The 19723-nt window shown below is 29.3% G+C and overlaps 2 protein-coding genes across 4 annotated transcripts; both read right to left on the reverse strand.

Moving 5' to 3' along the window:
- Positions 1-4457: 4457 nt before the first annotated feature.
- On the reverse strand, positions 4458-16231 carry LOC149888465 (meckelin-like). Of its 3 annotated transcripts, XM_090087787.1 has the most exons (10): positions 16109-16231; positions 15176-15714; positions 14514-14903; positions 10163-10722; positions 9879-10044; positions 8200-8351; positions 7590-7971; positions 5703-6035; positions 5301-5480; positions 4458-4832 (listed from the first exon to the last, which is right to left on the reverse strand). In XM_090087787.1, exons 2-10 carry the CDS (start codon positions 15702-15704, stop codon positions 4591-4593), a joined length of 2934 nt encoding a protein of 977 aa, XP_089943913.1. In that variant the 5' UTR covers positions 15705-15714; positions 16109-16231; the 3' UTR covers positions 4458-4590. The 3 variants fall into 3 exon arrangements, with proteins under 3 accessions (XP_089943913.1, XP_089943914.1, XP_089943915.1); XM_090087788.1 differs by lacking the exons at positions 9879-10044; positions 10163-10722 and having other exon boundaries at positions 16109-16229; XM_090087789.1 differs by lacking the exons at positions 15176-15714; positions 16109-16231 and having other exon boundaries at positions 10163-10845; positions 14514-14690.
- Positions 16232-17376: 1145 nt separating this feature from the next.
- On the reverse strand, positions 17377-19344 carry LOC145188920 (large ribosomal subunit protein eL19-like). Its single transcript, XM_080065430.2, has 4 exons — positions 19267-19344; positions 18588-18938; positions 18175-18285; positions 17377-17536 (listed from the first exon to the last, which is right to left on the reverse strand). Exons 1-4 carry the CDS (start codon positions 19302-19304, stop codon positions 17401-17403), a joined length of 636 nt encoding a protein of 211 aa, XP_079921556.2. The 5' UTR covers positions 19305-19344; the 3' UTR covers positions 17377-17400.
- Between the last annotated feature and the right edge of the window lie 379 nt (positions 19345-19723).

Here is a 19723-nt window from a genome sequence, read left to right on the forward strand (position 1 = left end):
TTCAAGAATTAAAAGATAAGGCAAAAGAAAAAGATAACAAAGAAAAGGAAAAGTTTGTTAGAAAAACAAAAAGAAAGACGACTGTTGAAGAAAAATACTGCAGTGAGGAGATTAAAGGAAGTAATTATAAAATGAATTTCGAATCTGGTACAGCATTTTTGTATTGTTATGAACTTTATTCACTGTCTTGCTCTAAAAACCATGAATTTGTTGTCAAAAATATAGATCTTGGTGTCATTGTTTATGTGCAGGCATAAATAGAAGTAGAAAAAAGTTTATACAGCTGCGGACAAAACTACATGAACGATTGCTAATAGTTTTTTTTAATGAAACTTTCAATGTCTTAAAATAAGTTTATAGTTTAATACTATATATGGTTGGATAGAGCGTTTTTTGCTCTATAAGACTGTGTAAAGTGTATTCTCTAATAATTTGTTTAAAATTAAACATATCTAAATGTTCAAAAAGCATCAAATATTTTGCGCGACAAAACCACGTGAACGATTTATAAAAGCGTCATTTTTGATGCAAATTATATTATATTCACATCGAAATCAGTGCTTTTAAAAATCGTTCATGTGGTTTTGGTATTCTAAGAACTTACAATCATTTAAATTTCTCAAGATTATTCTGTTTAACATCAAAAAATTAAAAAAATTAAACTATAATGGTTCGTCAAACTGATTCCAAAATTGAAAGCTTGGTTTTGCGTTTGCGCAAAGAAGAAAAATGGTCCATTGGGCAAATTGCAGCTCATGTGAAGATGTCAAAAGGTGGAATACATAAAATTATACACCGAGAAAAGAGCAAAAAGATCGTTAAGAAAGGTGGTCGTCCACGTATTACGGATAAGCGGTAATATTCCTTTAATTTTATTTTTTTAAATATTTAATCTTAATAATATTAATGTTAATGTTAATTTTAATGTTTAACATTTTATTTTTTAGTACTGATCGAAATATTGTGCGAAAATCTCTTGAGAATCCACATTTGACAGCCCCTGAAATTTGTCTGCAAACAGGCATGGAAAACGTAAGCACACGAACGATTCAAAGGCGTTTAAATGAAGGAGGTCTTTATGGGCGCAGACCTGCAAAGAAACCATTCCTTAGGCCCAGGCACGTCAAAGATCGCCTACAGTTCGCTAAAGATCACTTAAACTGGACGGTTGAAAATTGGAAAACAGTTTTGTGGTCGGATGAAAGTAAATTTAACATGGTTTGCAGCGACGGCCGAGGTTATGTTAGGCGTCCAGTAGGTAAAAGATTTGCAAAAGAGTATACAATAGGAACTGTGCAATTTGGGGGTGGCAATATAATGGTTTGGGGGTGTTTCTCCTGGGCTGGAATTGGTCCGTTGTACCGTGTAAACGGTATAATGGACCAACTACAGTACAGGGAAATATTATCTAATCAAATGTTGCCACACGCTTTAGAAAAAATGCTTCACAATTGGGTTTATCAACATGATAATGACCCTAAACATACAGCTTTGACTGTAAAAAATTGGCTCATAAATAATAGCATAACGGTTTTGAAGTGGCCTGCCCAATCTCCGACTTAAATCCAATCGAAAATTTATGGATTGAAGTTGAGCGACGCTTGGGAGGTCGCAAATTTCAAAAACCGGATGAACTTTTTCGAGCCGTACAGTATGAATGGGAGGCATTACCAAAACAGTTACTAGAAACTCTTGTAGAATCTATGCCAAGACGGTGCAAGGCCGTTATCGATTCTAAAGGCTATGCAACTAAATATTAATGTTTGTTTTTTTTTTAGAATCTATTATTTGTTGATGTTAGTAAAATTATTCTTTTACGTTTGTATAATCGTTCACGTGGTTTTGTCGCGCAAAATATTTGATGCTTTTTGAACATTTAGATATGTTTAATTTTAAACAAATTATTAGAGAATACACTTTACACAGTCTTATAGAGCAAAAAACGCTCTATCCAACCATATATAGTATTAAACTATAAACTTATTTTAAGACATTGAAAGTTTCATTAAAAAAAACTATTAGCAATCGTTCACGTAGTTTTGTCCGCAGCTGTATGTGAACTATGCTTACAGACCAAATATTTATTTTTAATTTTGTTTTTTTTTGATAAGTTGTGTTTCCATTAATAAAAAACAAGAAAAATTCTTGTTTGTCTAATTTCTTTAAAGTGTGCCATCATAGAAGCAGTTAGTTGCCTATGATGACATACTTGTATTTTTTTTTTAATGGTATAAACTTATAAAAAAGCAAAATAGTAAAAATTCTGAGGTTCATTATCATTCTGCATGCCAGAAGGATTACACTCATGTCAAAAATTTTTTTTTAAGTTTTTAGGTAATGACTCAGAGTAACGTTAAAGTTAAGTATGCCATCATAGGCACCTTTCTCCTACTACTTACTTTATATTTACAATTAAAAGTTTTAAATTTTAATTCATTAAGACGTAATTGTGATTATTAATAGGTTTTTTCCTTTCTAACTTTTTATTTAATTAAAACTTTATGAAATGAATTTTTTAACTTTTAAAAATAAATGCTCTTTTTAATTGTTAGATGTAAAAAGCGGCTCATTAACTGTCGTAGGAAAGATCTAGACAACACACCTTTTGTACTTTTAAAAAAAAAATTTATTTGTGCAGCAATCATTTTGAAGACACAATGTATTATCCTACAAATAACGGTGGAAAACGTCTCTTACAATCAGCTATTCCTACTATTTTCAATATACCAAATCCTCCTCCATTTGTTGGTTGCAAGAGGAAACCACCAGTAGAACGACATCCAGTCCCAGTAAAAAAACGTGATTTTTGTTTACCTGTTTATTCAGATAATATTTCAGAGAACAAATTGCCTTTAATGAAATCAATTCCACGAAGGTTCAAAGGCTGCTATCAAGATTGCGTGCCAAAAATACTAGATTGGATAAACAGGTTGAACATTTAAAATCCAAACAAAAAATTCCACAAATCTGTGATGGATCTATAAAACATATCTTAAAATTATCCAGTAAATACTTATCACCCATACAAGTTTTTAAAAATCAACTCCTTATGAGTAAACGAGTCAATAAAGGAAAACGTTGGTCAATTAGTGACAAGATTTTTGGCATTGCGACTTCTATTTCATAGTCCTCAAACTTTTAATGTCTTACGAGCAATATTCTGTTTACCAAGTAAAACTTGTTTACTACTGTTTTTGTCTCGTGTATATGCAGATCTTCAAACAGGGTTTTTTCCTCAATTATTTTCTATTTTAAAGTTACGGGCTGAGGCAATGAAACCATATGATCGTAATGTCAGTCTTGTTATGGATGAGATGTCATTAAAGCAGCATTTAGAATATGATAGAAATTCTGACACAGTTTATGGAATGAGAAATGGAAAACTTTTAAATCAGGCTCTTGTTATTATGGTTAGAAAACGTGAAGACACCCAACTACACTATTAAACAAAAAGTTAAAGCAAATTAAGGAAGCAGAAAACTTGTTAACTAGCCCTAAATACGAACTCACTTATGGCACTGAAACTTTTATTTAGCATGTGATATGTCTGGAAATTCTGCATACTACACAAACAACAAAGAGATATTCCCAGAAAGTGTTTGCTTTGTGGGAAAAAGGAAATTTCCGAAATAATTACGTGGATCCGTATCTGACCGTGGTATATCCAAGCCATTGTTTCGTACTTCCAAGACTTCAATACATCAATCTATATCAATGTTTAGAAGAACGACTTCTTCTATTCATTCACAAATATCATGGCGACTTTAACTATTTATTTTGACCAAATTTAGCAAATTCTCATTACTCTAAAGATTTTCTAAATTGGATGGACAAATGTCGATGATATCGATAAAGAAATTAATTTTAATTTTTTACAGTCACTTATCAAAGCAAAATTGAAATCTATTGAAGATGGGGTTTTTCTCATTTACCAAATAACTGATTTTTAATCAAAAATAAATACTTTATTTTAGAAACAAAGCCTGATAGCTTTTTTTTATTTATAAGATATTAAAGTTTTTATTTTGTCCGATAACTTATGAATTACCCATTAGTAACTTCGGTTCGGACTTTATATTTAAGTTTTAAAGGTAATTTGAATGAGCTAATCTTATGATAACAAAGTTAGAACACTTTTATCTTTTAGAAAATTCTAAATTCCAGACTGCTAATAGACAAATACATCAAGAAGGCCTGCTCAAAGTTTCGATCTCTGATTGAAGCAGCGATTACAGCTAAAGGCAGTTAAATTGATGTAAACTAAATCTTATATTTATTTGATGAAATAAAAGTATTTTCCTTTATCTTTTGTCAACTCAGTATCTTTGGACTCAAAAGTTTTGTCTCAGAAAAGTGCTAGATTTTAACAGGCGTACGATATTTAAAAAAACCCTAAAGGTTAAGTTCTTTGTTTAAAAAAAAAAAAAAAAGAAAAAAAAAAGAAAAAAAAAGAAAAATTCTAACTAAAGTTACTTCTTAAAAATACATTTTCTTCGAACGTTTATAAATGTATTTACAAATAAACTTTTTTACTAATAAAATTGAGAAATATATTCATAAGCAACATAATATCTCTGACTATATACTTAATCATATCAGGAAACGTTGATCAACCATTGTTTTACGAGCTAAGTTTCTTTTTCCGAAGGAATCTCTGACATTTACTAAAGCCATGTCAATAAAGTAACTCAACACGACTGCAAGTATGGTATTCCAGCCTGATATCCAGTCGATAACAAGGTAAAACAGCAGGATAAACAGAAACAAATTCCATTCTTGCCCATAGAGCAACACTTCAGTGAAAACACGTCGGTCGTCGTTGTAAAATATACCTAATAAAGATATGTAATGTATAATGTAAGAAAAATATATATATATATAAAAAAAGAAAACAAGAGCTTTTTTTATAAGGAATGAGAGATAAAGAGCTACTTCTATTTTTACAACGCTAATGATGTAATTTATTGAAAATTGTTATGATGTAAGTAATTGAAAATATCAGACATTCATAACAATACATTGAGAGTGTACATTGAGTGGACTTCATAATCAATGAATTGAGTGGACTTCATAAAACAATGAATATTCTTCATTGAATATGAAGAATATTCATTGTTTTATTTAAGATTATGAAGTTCACACTAATGATAACTGTTGTGTTAGCAAGAAAATGCTGCTGTTGAGTTGGCAAGAGGATCATTCTACTGAATTAGCGAGAAGGTGTGCAGCACAAAAAAATGTATTTATAACTTTTTTTTTCTCTTCAATTGAAATTAAAAAATAAAACAAAATGAATTTACTTTTATCAAGTGGAGGCTGCAATTCTATATTCAATAGTTTTTCCATAAGTAGTTTTTCTTTAACTATATAATCATTATCACGCAGAGCATGCTCAATAAATGCTGTAAGATATTTGTTCATGCTTTCATAAGCATGAACACTTAATTCCAAAACAGGTGGAAGTGCATTTCCAGGGTAACCTACATGAGAATAATTCAAAAAAATGAAAAAGGTCAAATGTCAAATAAAAACTGTCATCAAACTTAACTACCTTAAAACAAGTATAAACGAGTATAAACAAGTGAACTGATTTTGATCATAGAATATAATGAACAGCTAAGATTATTTTTATTGAAAATTAAAGAAATGAAAATTAATAACATCCTTGATATTTGTTTTGATAATTATTAGATGAAGCTTACCAGAATTTTGTTTTGTGATAGAATGTGGGGTTCTTCTAGCATTATTTACATCCCGTGTCATCAATGGCTGCAAAATCTTTTCATAGATTTTACGAAAGTTTGCTGTAAGTGCAAATTCAAATACTTGTTGATCACTGTTGGGCTCCAGACCTCTCTTAGTACATAAATTTTCTTCTTCACGCTGGAACTGCTTATATAACTCATGAAGACTTGTATCAGATCTACCATGGATTGATCTTCCATGGATATAAAAGCCGTATTGGAAGCGAGACATAACAAATAAACTGATATTGCTCATAGAACAAAAATCAATAAAATCTCGAATAGAATCACCTAAATAAATAACATCCACTGAATAATATTTATTGCCAGTAACTGTTTTAAAAACTTTTTTTAATTATCTAAGAACATGAATTCAAACATTAAAATAATAAAAATCAAAACAAGAATATTCACATTTTAAAATACTAAATAGATTTTGATTTGATATCATCCCAAAGCTTGCTTGAGTAAACATAAAGGAGAAGAATGAAGCATAATTTTTTTGTCACAACAATTGCTTCTTTAAAGTTTGAAAATTTTCAATCGAGAATATGAAGAGAAGTTTTCAGTTCAATTTAATTCTCAATTACTAAATAACCATATATAAAACAATATTTTTAATTTAGACACCTAACACATAAATATTAACCTAAATGATGATTTTATGAAGATTTTATGTGTATAGACATAGGATAAGATTGCAAAATGTAAATGTTTTGTGTAAACTAAAGTTTAAACATGTTAAGTAACTAATTTTTGTACTGTGTACATTCTATAAAGTTTTTGTACATGTGCATCTAAAACATCAGTTAATAAGCAGTAAGATTTTTTAGTGAAGCCAGAAAGTGTGAGTACCTAATTTGCTTTTCCAAAAACAAAAACATTAGAACTTTGAAATTTTAAATGAGCCTAATTTTATTTAGATGATACCTTTTGTATAACTATGACAAAGAATGATAAAAGTTTGCCAACAGGAATTTGTTGAAAAAACAACAAGTTAATGATAGCCAGTTGTTTATTATTTTTAAGGCAGAGATTTTAACATAAAACATAAATTGTTTAATTACTTTGTTGGACTTAAAATATTTCAATAAAAACAAACATTAGTTTATTTACTGCTATCAGTTTGTGAATTCATGTTTTTTAAGTTAACAAATTATTAGAAACCACTTTCACCCATTGAGTGCATTATTTATATTATTTATATATAATAGAAACTAATAATTGAAATAATAATAAAAAATATATATATTTTTTACATTATATAATAGAAACTCAAGAACTTCAGAAAATAAATTCAGTGTCAAAGACTTAGTTGCTTTTTTTAGGATAACAAACTGGTGAGTAAAAACCATCAAGAAAGCTCTTACAAATAAAGATAAATAAAAGTGATCTAAATATCAAAAATAAGAGCAAAAGAGCAAGAGATGAGTGAATTAAAATCTCACTTTAATCCACTCTTATCACTTGCTCTTATCTCTTGTTTTCTAACTTCTCTTTTTCTTAGTTTCTCTAATCCCATTTCTATTACTTTTTCATTAAGTAGGAACAAATTTTTAGTTCTGGAAGTTCTTATAGTGGAATTAGATTTTAAATTTTTAGTGCAATTCATATAGTAAGACTTATGATATAGAACTTATTTAGTTGTAACAGCAATTTATAAGGCAAGACTTATAATATAAACCTCAAATAAATTATGACAGCAATTCATATGATAAGACTTTAACAATTTTACTTAACTTATATTATGTTTCATTATTATTATTGAGAAATAACAAATTACAAAAAATGGAATTCAAGCCTGAAAGTAATGCAATCAATATTAGATCGATAATAAAAACTTACTGATAAATCTCTCATAGAAAATCCCAAAAACAATCCATTGTATAATGGCAATACTGAAGAACAAAAAACTTATGACTGCAAAACGCAATGTAAAATTATATTCTCCTATGTAGTCTGAAGTGGTTATAGAGTATCGACTTACTGGGTCAGTTGTACATAAGTATTCAAATCCAAAAACTTTAAGGAATAATAAGACAAAAACTAAAAGTATAGTAGGCTTTATTCTCCGACATGATTGCACCTCTTGCCACTCATTTGCAACAAATAAAGTTCGCATGATGCTTACTGGTGTTAAAACATTTCCCTGCACACCATTTTCTATTGTTGTGGCAACTGCTCCCCGTGGTCGTTCCCAATCAATGAAGAACAAATCTAAGTTTATCTAATTAAAACAAACAAACAAGATTATAAAATAAAAAGAGATTTGAATGCTTTTGGTGTTTTTTATGTGTTAAATCTTCAAAATGAAATTCTTAAATAAAATGATTTTTGCATATCACAATGATGAAGATTTTAAATCTTAACTGTTAATGATAATATTGTATTAGTAAAATCAGATAACAGTAACAAAAAGTGAAAACTTTCAGAAAAAAAGTAAATCTACTAAAACCTGATTATAGATAATATATAGAATATCTATGAATTTCATGAAGAGAGCAACCACAAGCAAACTTTTAATAAGAATTTCTTGGTCAGCAGTAGGAAGAAACAAAATTACAGTAGTTTGATGCTTGAAGAATAAAAGCCACAAAAAGCATGCAACTGAAATATGGGTATATTGTAGTAAAATAAAGATATACACTTTCCGAAATGTATTAACATAAATAAATATGCAGGCCCAAGATTTTTTATTATGATTTCATGAGAAATATATTTTGACTAGAAAGGACAAAAAGGTGTAAAGATCATATCAATTTATAATTTTTATTATTTGATAATATCTCTCTAATTATATTTTGACAAAATATTTCATGACCCTAACTATTCACACTCTTTCTTGATAATAAATGACAATATTTTTGTTTGCAGTTTTAAAACTTTTTTTTTCCCCAAATTTCCACTGCAATTAGTAACCAGCCTTCTTTTGCATAGAGCTCAATATCCTTTTTAATGTTTGCCTTGCCATCACTTTGGTTTACAGTTTTTCTACAAATTCCTGATTCATTCTCTTCCTAAAATTTTTGATCAGTTTTGGTATAATTTGGGATCATTACCTTTTGTTGGAAGGTCATTTGCACCCATAGACCACAATTTTCTACAGACTGTCAATTTTGCTCCAGATTCTTAATCAAATCTTTTCTCATGACACTACTTTCTTTTATAAGGCTACCAACCCCTATAGCTAAAAAGAACTCTCAAGGACTGTCTTTAATATTATGCTTGCAATGATGATGTTATAGAAATTGAATGATTTCATTTTTTTCCCCCAAGTAAATGTAACTCCATATGTTGGAACAATTCAAAAGTTGTCAAAAAGTTGCCAGACAACAGAGTTGATATACTAAGGCTTCTTCTCTACCCAGATGAGCTTTAGCAAAAGGAAGGCAAGCTTTTGTGAGTTTTAGTTAAGACAGGTAAGCGTTCTGCTGGAGTATATGTTATGAAATTCTGATACTAGCTATATTTTAACTGTATGGATAAGCAGGTAATTTTTGCTTCTTTGCCCCCTACTTGCTTATGCAAGAGTCATTTTTTTCACACTGTGAACACTCTATTTAGCTTTTTCTTTTCTTGTTACTAAGTTCTTTGGACTTAATCACAAATTACAATTGACTAGAAAGTGCAAACAGTTCTTTCAGCTGTTCTTTTATAAAAACTTGATTAAACACCTAGAACAGGTTTATAGTTAATTTGATTGCTCCAGAACATGTTAGAAGTAACTAAGAGTATTTAGATTTCCTATGAATTTTGCAATAAGAAAAGGGATATAAATAATTTTGAACATATCAAAATAAAGAAGTTAATACCATTTTTAAACAATTTTCTTGTCACCTTTTAGTGTTATTTCTAGTCTAAAGATATTTATCAAGTAAAAATCACACTTACACAAAATAAATACATTTGCACACAAAAAACCTAATAATTCACTTACAATTTTATATTTAATCATAAGCAGAATTTGCAAGCAATATACAATAGATGTGTACATTTAAAACAAAAAAAAACAAAAAAAATATAAACCTGAATATCTTATACTATTTAGATTATTTTTCTTATTGTTTATCTGATAGTCTAAATATAAAAAAAAAATCAAGTCAATTTCTTTATGCATCCAAAGATATTACTCACAAAATGAAACGATCCAGAACACAAGAGACAACCCGCTGCACAGAAAAACAAAAAATACTATAAAAGTGCTGCAGTCAAGCATTTGTGTTCCCATGCGACGACGCCAACTAACAATCCTCACAACAGCGTAAAAGATACAGATGATGGAAAGAGTGCCAACAGCAATCTACATTGAATTATTATACATAGGTAATCTGAATGTAACTGTTTTATATTATGATTTTTATTAATTGTAAACTAAATTGTATTAGAAAAAAAGAAAGGACCCCCAAAAAAGTGTTCACCTTAATATTTTCAATAATTTTATCAGCATCCATTTCATATAGCACATTAAACTCTTGATTTAATTCTAAATTACTGCCAGTAAATTGAATATCTGAGTATTTTACTCGCAAAACAGGAGGGTATATAAGTCCATCTTCTCTCAGTCTGAATTTTAGCTCCAATAAACTTGCATAACGCAAATACTCTGGGTCTTTATCTGGATTAGTTAAACCGCTTAAATTATCAAGTAGGAAAAACCTTCGTGTTAGTCTCCATTTGGATGAACTGTCTTGGTTAATGAACTGATTTCCGGTATGCATATTATCCAAAAGAACTGGCACAGGATACAAAAACAAATTGTCAATTAGCATGTACAAGTCATAAAAAGTCATCTCTTCTGTTTTCCACTTGGGTGTTAAGCTTAAACTACATTGTGATTTGTATATTGTTGGAAATACAAATGGGTAGGTGTTTAAAGAAGTAGATTTATCACATAACTTCAGAAAATCTACATTTTTGGTTATTCCAAGAAACCTTCCACTAGCTGAAATCTTCACAGCAACAAATTTTAATGACTGACCTAAACTCAAAATTATCATACAACAGCATCACAACGCTGTGGCAAATGATGCCACACTGTTGTCAGGGACTGTATATATCAGGGATGGTCAAACTGCAGTTCTTGAAATGTCTCTGCGGCACTCTGAAAAGGTTTTTTGAAGTTGATAAGTAATATCTAATTATCACAGATAGCCTCAAATAGGTGAAAATAATTTAAAGCAATAGTAATTCACTTAGAAATTAAAACAAGAAAAATTTATGATTTTGCATTTGTCAGTAAAAAATAAAAAATACGAAAGTGTGTATAGCTTGCAATATCAAAGCATTTATTAGAAAGCATGGAGTGTTACTAGAAAGCACAGAATATTATTAGAAAACATAGATTATCACAATTTCCAAGAATAACCTTTTAAGTTTAAACACAAGAAAAAAAAGAATTTCACTTTGTTCACCGTTAAGACCTTTTAAAATAAGCCTTAAAAGTGAACAAAATCTTTTTTGATTTTTCACAGAAGATACTACAAGAGCAGCAAGTGTTTTATAACATGACATATTGCTAGAGTAGAATATTGTTACATTGATGTAAAGCAAAATAGAGGAGAGGGGAAGCATTGGTACAGGGTGAGCATTGGTAAACAGGCAAATTTTCAGTCATTTTATATCAAACTTTTAAATATAGATACCAAATGCTGTTTGTAATCACTTCTTCCACAGAAAATATAGTTAGGTTTCAAGTATTTGTTACCTGTAAATTTGCCTTTTACTTATTTTACCACTTGCTAATTATTTTCACATTTTACTGTGTATGATGAATATGCTACTTTTTCGAGCATTTACTAATGTTTTAATTAGATAAAACTTAAGTTTAAACTTAAAACTCAAAAAAATAAAAATAAAAAAGTGAAAAGTTTTACATTACCTAAAAAATATTTCACTTCGAAGCATTCATTTGAGTGAGGATTGGTTCATTGAAAATGGGAAGCATTGTTACAGAATTTTTAATATCTGTTCTGTAGATTACATATATAGTTGGTGCAATGTGATATGATAAAATATATTTTCTTACAAAGTTGTTCTTATTCCCAAATTTTTTGCTAATGTTTTCATACACTATTCACATATGCAATTTAGATATAATTGTTTAAATACTAGTTATTCTTTATTCTCTACTAATTATTCTTTAAATAATAGTCTTTCTGAAAACATAAATTATTTGTTTTCAGAAAAATGTCACACAAGTACATTAGAAAAACAACAAGATGCATATTATCAGTGGAGAAAGTATGTGTTGCAATTAATATGGTATAAAAGATAAGAAATCTATAAAATCAATATGACTTTGTATAACTGACTTAAAACATACAAAGATTCCTCAAAATTAGAAGAGATAAATAGGGAGTATGCAAACTTGAAAATACAAGCGCAACATGAACAACAAGCTTCAATCATGTCAATGTATTTGAGTTTTTTGTAAATTATGAAAAAGGATTGGAGAAACATAAAATTCCACCCAATTGTATTTTTGATACAGATAAAAAGCTGTATCTGCAGAACGAGAAGAAATGATCACATTTTTTGCCATTATAGGAGCAACTGGCATCACAATCCTACCAGTTTTTACTTTTCCTCAAGCTTATTTTAAAAAAGAATTTTTAAGCTGCAAGGAGAAGCTTTGAGAATACACTACTAGGAACATCAAAAATTTCATTAACTCAAGAAATGGTCTATCTGTATCTCAAAACTGCTGGGCATAAGCAAACTAACAAGGGAAGAAAAAAAAATTATGTTTAGAAAATTCAAAAGTATTGTACTTGACCATTAATATCTCAGAACATAAGTTATATTAAAATGTTGCTAATACATTTGAAAATAATACAATAGCAAAAATTGTTGTTTCTGATATTTGCTAAAATTCTTTAGGTTTTTTAATTTCTTGTCAAAATGTATCAATGCTCCCCCCTCTCCCCCATTTTTGATGTTCTTTTCATTTTAGATCCAAACAATAAATGATCAAAGGAAAAATGTGTTATGTTGGTAAATTTTGTAAAAGAACTTGATCACAAAATAAACACAATAACCTATTTCATTTGTTGAGAAAAAATTTTTTCCATCTTATACTTCTATTATAATAATTACTTTTTTAAATATATATTTATCAAATTTCCTAAAAATCTTAAATAAATTTAGTTAAAGCTTTTAAAAGCTTTTATTATATACTAAAAAATTATGAGAATACAAAAAACTCAACCTTTAAAAATTTTAAGAAAACCAAGGCTCATTATATATCATGGTGTCCCTTAGTATATAGCAAAAAAAAAAAAAAGTTAATATTTTTCCTCTCACCCCCTCAAGTTTTTAGGATGCTGGAAGAAATATATAAAAAAATTCTTTAATTTGGACGATGTTAAGGGGTGACCCTCAAAGAATAGTTTTTGATAAATCATATAATTATAAATAATTCAAAGTTTCCATAACAACTTACCATTTTTTTATTTTATTTAATATTTATATAACAGAGATCTAAATGTAAATGTTCAAGTTAGAAGATTAACATATCTGACAACTTTTCTTGTTATTCTAACTTACTCTTTTTCATATTTTGACAACCAAGTCTTTTTATTACCATCTGGAAGATATTATCAGTGCACAGAGACAACTTGAAGAAGGAATTGCAATTGTTTCTCCCTGGTACTTAACTTGATTTGTTAAACTTTTGAATTAATCGCCCCTCAGCCCTGTCATTGATGACTGTCAACCCCTAGACAATCTAAAGGTTTTCTAAAATGATTGATTTTCCTCCGATTCAGATGGATCCTTGTCAAAGAACATCTGAGAAAGTTCAAGGAACTGAAAAAGTTTCTTGATACTGATGGTACAAAACTGCTCCAGACCCAACATACTTAAACACACAGTTAATTTATCTTTCAGTCGCTTTTAGTCTTCCATGGCCAGTAACATCAATCTGTTTATTTCAACAGACACTCTGGAATCAAAAAGGACCAGTCCAATCAGCTCCTCTGAAATGTACTGTAGATTAAGTTCAAGCTTTTTGCTTATTGCTCTAAAAATAGGATATCTCATGAGTTTAATCACAAGTCTGAATGCATTTAGAGGTACTGTCACAGCATCAAAAAATATGCTTCATTTCTAAGATAAGGTCTCCAAGACTTCCACAGATTCATATGTTGAAGTTAGATGAAAATTCTTCCAATTAATGAACTTCCAGTGTTCCCAAAATCATTTACAGAGAAAAACTTCAAGACCAGTAGATCCACCACTTGGCAACATCCCAACATCCTAAGGATAATAAATCTTGACCAACATGGCAACATCCCAAGGATAGTAAATCTTGGCCAAAAGAAGATAATTAAGAAAGAATCAACTACAATCAAATAACAATCAATATGAAAGCATTAATACTGAAGTATTTTATATTTTAACATACACCACTATTCTAAATCTTTGACTTATGAGGGCCACCTCTAAATATTATCCAACTTGTATAAAATTTTTTAAAGAGTTATATTTTCATGAACCTCACAACATGGGAGGGTGAGAGATTGAAAATTCAAACTTTTATTTTTAAGAGATTTAGTATTGAATGTGATTTAATAAATATTAAAAGTGTGGTCATTTTTAAGTTGTCATTTAGCTTACAGAAGTATTTGAATTCAACTTTTGAGGTATCAGTCTGGCCACCCCTGGTATATATTATAGAAACATTTATTTTAAAAATATATGTTACATAAAGTAAAAGCAATTTTTTTAAAAAAAAAAAAAAAAAAAAAAAAAAAAGAACAGGGAAATTACCTCTTAAAAAAATAGTGGTTAGGTCAGTTTTGTATATAACTTCTGTTGATGTAACAGAAGTATAATATAGCCATGGCATAGAGACTGGCCAATCAAGATGACCATTAAATTCCCCTTTGTATTCTCTCTGGAGCTTTAAAAACTCTTTACATGGATCTGTGGCAATTGTTAGTAAATTGTCAAAGTTGTCAGTATTATACATATGTAACACACATAGATTTCCTAGAAGCTGACAGGCTGTAAAATTTTGATAATTATTACACAATGCTTGTGCAACACGAACATTTCTTTGTAGAAAAACATAATTTTGAGGAGGAACAGAAGGAATACTATTGATAAATGGAGTACTTTGTGAAGACAAACACTTCCCACCTTCTTCAATCACTCTACCTGTCAATAAATTGTAATTGGTGAGTTAAAAAATACATATTATGAAACAAAAGCTAATATCTTAAATTTTAAATTTTTTTAACAAAGAAGAGGCTTATCTTAATCTTGTATTAATCCTGTAAATAATAGCAGTAATATAAACTAAGATAATGCTGTATATAATGCATAATAACATATTAGAAAGTTAAATTACAAAGTAAATTAATTTGAACTTCAATATCAGATTTCTATATCAAGCTCCAATATTCTATGGTTAATTTATTTTTACACACCTTGGAAAGTAACACCAACAGGACATTGACAAGAACCACCAGTAATATCAAGAACACTTTGATCACATCGATTACAAATAGAGCCTTGAGAGTTCACAATTTGAGTGTCATTTTGACAACTCAAACATTGTTTTCTTGAACTGAACTCCCCATTTAACTGACGCTCAATAACTACTGATTGATCTGGACATGGTTTACATATTTTTGTAACTGGATCAAAATCTGTATCAGTTGGACAACTAATGCATGACCAACCATCAAAAGATGCTACTTGACCATCATTACATTGAGCACATTGAACATCTAAACCACCATTGTTTTTAACAAAATGAAAACCATTTACACAAATACATGATAAACCATCTGGACTTTTCTTTTGGTTGCTTTGACATTTAATGCAACGAAGAGTTGAGAATTGAAAATAGTGATCATCTTCACAACTTGAAGGATCAGTAAAAGGTATAAGAAAAGACTCAACTACCATTAATGAAGTAATAATTAAACACAATGATCCATGCCCATAAAACATTATTTTTTCACTAAAAAACATACATTTGAATAAAAACTTTATCAACTTATAGAGGATAGCCAGTCAAATTGAATATCCATTGTTTATTCTTGATACAACCTAGCCATTTAGAAGAAACACTAGTAATAAGATAATGATAACAACAACAGCAAAAATAATAATGATAATAGTAGTAATAACAATAATAATAAAAATAGTTATGATAATAATAATAAAAATAATAATAATAATAATAATAATAATGATGATGATGATGATGATGATGATGATGATGATGATGATGATGATGATGATGATGATGATAATGCTCCTGATGATGATCGTAATGATGATGATCATCATGATCATGATCATTATGATGATCATCATGATGATAATAATCATAATAAACTGAAATAACTTACCTTGTTTTTTACTTACTCACAAGTAAGACAATTATTTAAATTCCAAAATAAACACTAAACAACCCTGAATTTTTTCATTTCATTCAAATAATGTTTAGAACATTTTAATCAAGAGTACAATAAGTTCATTAAGACGTCATCAGTTTTCGCGCGAAATTCATCTTGGCTACCCAAAAATAGCTTGGTTAATATATTAACACGGCTGACTTACTTTTAAAATGAAAAGGAAGAACTTTTTTTTTTAGGTGATATACTTAAATTTAAAAAAAGGAATAACTTTTTTTTGCATCTAATGAAAAAAATATTTCTCTTATAAATACTAACTTGCTCACTGGTTCTTTTTTTTGACATTAGTTCTGTTTTATCAACGGCATATAAGAAAGCATTTCGACGGATGTAAAAAAAAAACTGGACGCAGTTTCAAATTGATTTTCTTCTTGAATCAACTGTTTATCATAACTGCTCATTTAACTTATGTAAGCTTGATCATCATCTGTAAAAGTTTGCATAAAACTGCTAATGATGACCAGTTTATTCGAATTTAAAATTTTTGTTGTTGTTAAGATTTTAAGATCTGAATTTTAAGATACTTACAAGAAATATATATAAGGACCGAAGCCTCATGAAGCCATAGAGAATTCCTTTTAGGACATTTGAAAAAGCCAACGGTGACGAGTTTCAGTGAACTCGTTTTATTTTTAACAATTTATTTGATTCATGTAATGATAGTAGAATTAGACAGAGGATGTTAAATAGGCAGTTCACAGACAACTCTCAGCTTATACCAAACTAAGAGAATTCTTTTTGAAAAATGCATTTTTTTTTCTTTTAAAAATCGATACCCACGGTGGCTCTAAGACACCTATATTTAGACACTAGAGTACTCTCTAGTCTTTTCCTCCCACGAGTAGTTCATTTAGACAATTTACCTCTCAAAAGTACTATTCCTTTTTTGTAACAAATTAACTCAATTACACTAGAAAAGTTTTAATTGGTAATGGTGTTTATTTAAAGCAAATATTTAGGAATATTTGTTTTAAATAAACGCCATTACCAATAGATTTTAGGCTTTAAAGTACAGGAAAAAATCAATTATTTCCACTTTCCAAAACAAAACGAAATCCCACTTTTTTTTTGCAGAAAATTAATTCAACATGTCAATATCATTAACACTGAAGAAAAATAAACTCATATAAGGACATGTATAACTATCATGCTAATATACTTAAAGTAGGAAAAAAAAAAAAAAAAAAAAAAACCACTAAAAATAGTTTAAGGGTTATTTCAAGTAACTAAGAAGTTGCTTGGGGCTGAACACCATCTTCTTTAGCATAAGCTTGAAGAATTTCTGCTCTTTTTTGAGCATGACGTTCATCACGACGGGTTCGAGCTGCCTTGACTTTGGTTCGTCTGGCTTCAGCTTGATCACTAAGTTTTTATAAAAAGATAAAATCAGAAATTAAAGACAAAATCAATAATATAAAAATATAATAAAAAGCAATAGCAATGTTTCTTCCAACCTTTACTGCTCACAAGAAAATGTAAACATTAAAAGGCCAGAGGAGTTATTCTCGGCATAACTTGCACGCTGCTCTTAAAATAAGTTAAGACCAGTCGGCTTATTATGCCTTTGATAAAAAAAAAAGGGCTTTTAATTTCTATTTTTGAAAATAAGTTTATGGCCTAAGATATACACATACATACACACAAAAAGATGCTTCCACCACGTTTAAGTATTTGTTTATGCCTTAAATAGTGGTATGATCTTTCAATTTTTTTGCATTTAATGATAAACATAATAAACTGAGTCTTGCAAATTTTATTCATAAGTTTTACATATGTATCAAAGGCCAGTGCTTGCAGTGATTTAAAACTGAAGACAATAATCTTTGAATTTTACTATTGGTAGTTCATGAATGGTAAATATCATGTAAAATTAAATACCAGCAGAGAACACCATTAACATTAAAGCTTCATGTCTGAATTACTGTGCTTTAAACATTTCTTGAATTTGAAAGTTTAAATACTAAATATTTAGTAAGCCATAAGAAGCTTTTTAGACTTACGTGAGTTCTTTGCTTCTCTTCTTTTCAGCTTTCTTTTTATGAATATACTCCATTAAATTTCTTTTATTTTTAAACACATTACCTTTGGCTTTCATGTAGAGATCATGATATCTGAACATAAAAGTGATTTCATGAAAAAAAGTCAATTAGAAAAAATTTTAGCCATTATAAATTTTTTAGCATCAAATATTTTTTTTTAGCTATAAACAGTTTCATACAAAGCTAAGAGTTATACAAGACAGATAAAGCTTGTTTGGTATTAATAGAAACTAAGAATTTAAAAAGCTATTTCCACCCAAGACTTAAGAAACAGTAATTTAAAGCTCTAGAACTATATGCTAAAATTAGCTGATCAATTAAGTTTTTACATACAGCTGAATATTTAAGCTATTTTTAGCTAACAAGAGACTCACAAGTGCTGATCAATTTTTTTCTGTTCTCTGTACTTTCTTAATAGACGACGTAGAACACGCATTCTGTTCATCCAAATAACCTTTTCAGGCATACGTGCATTTGCAGTACCATGACGTTTACCAAATCCCTTATGACGACCCTTCTGTTTGGCTTCTAAATTGGCTCGTATGCGTGCCCGACTGTGAACAACTTGGGGTTTTCTAATTATTAAACCATCCTTGATCAATTTACGTATATTTTGTCTTGAATTAGCATTAGCAATTTCAGATGATTCATTGGGATCAAGCCAAATTTTCTTCTTACCACATTTAAGTACACTAGCGGCCAATCGCTTTTGGAGTCTTAAAGTGCTGAAGAAAATAAAATTTGATTTAGTAGAATCAAATTGCTCATAAAAGTTGTTTCTTTAACTTCTACATTATAGCTTATTCTAAAACTGAATTACACATAAATTAATCTGTACTACAGATGAATCTATCATTCGTTTTGAGAGGATTTTGTAAATAATTTCTCATTTGTCACTGTTTGTAGAGAAAAGCTTCGTGCTGTAAATTTAGCAAAAACAAAAAAGAATTTTAAAATACATACGTTTTATGATTAGAAGTACAAGAATTGAATGAAAAATTTGCACATAGGCTAAAATTCACTAGTAACTAACTCATGACTTGGGACACTCACCTCATGGCTGCGATATCCCAGAGAAAAAGACATGGCATGTAAAATGGCGGACATTCTATTTTCGCAACCTCTTTCCATGCCCTTTTTTTATTAGTACACTTAAATTACTAAGACCGAAGTTTCTTAAAAGCTTTGGTTTTGATAAAACCACTTCGCCTAACGAAATGCGAATATGTTTTTAATTTTTTTTTCAGTGTCGTTTATGATACTCATAAATAGTTACTAGTTAAACTTGTCATAAGTTTGTAAGCAACTCAATTGCAGTAGCTTCGAAAAAGGCTCCAAATAATAACCAGGCCTGTCAAAGAGAAAGGGGGGAAGGGAAGGAGTTGACGAAGGCTCTTGGCCTGGTCATCACGGGTCCACCAATTTGAATGATGAAAAAAAACCTAGGCCTCATTCATCTTTTAACGGATCTGACAGTAATAGTAAATTATAGCTAATATAAGGAGCGCGT

Source organism: Hydra viridissima, unplaced genomic scaffold (genome assembly GCF_058129835.1).
Source record: "Hydra viridissima isolate aposymbiotic clone 2 unplaced genomic scaffold, HvirCarnegie_v1 scaffold_5, whole genome shotgun sequence".
Taxonomy (NCBI): Eukaryota; Metazoa; Cnidaria; class Hydrozoa; order Anthoathecata; family Hydridae; genus Hydra; species Hydra viridissima.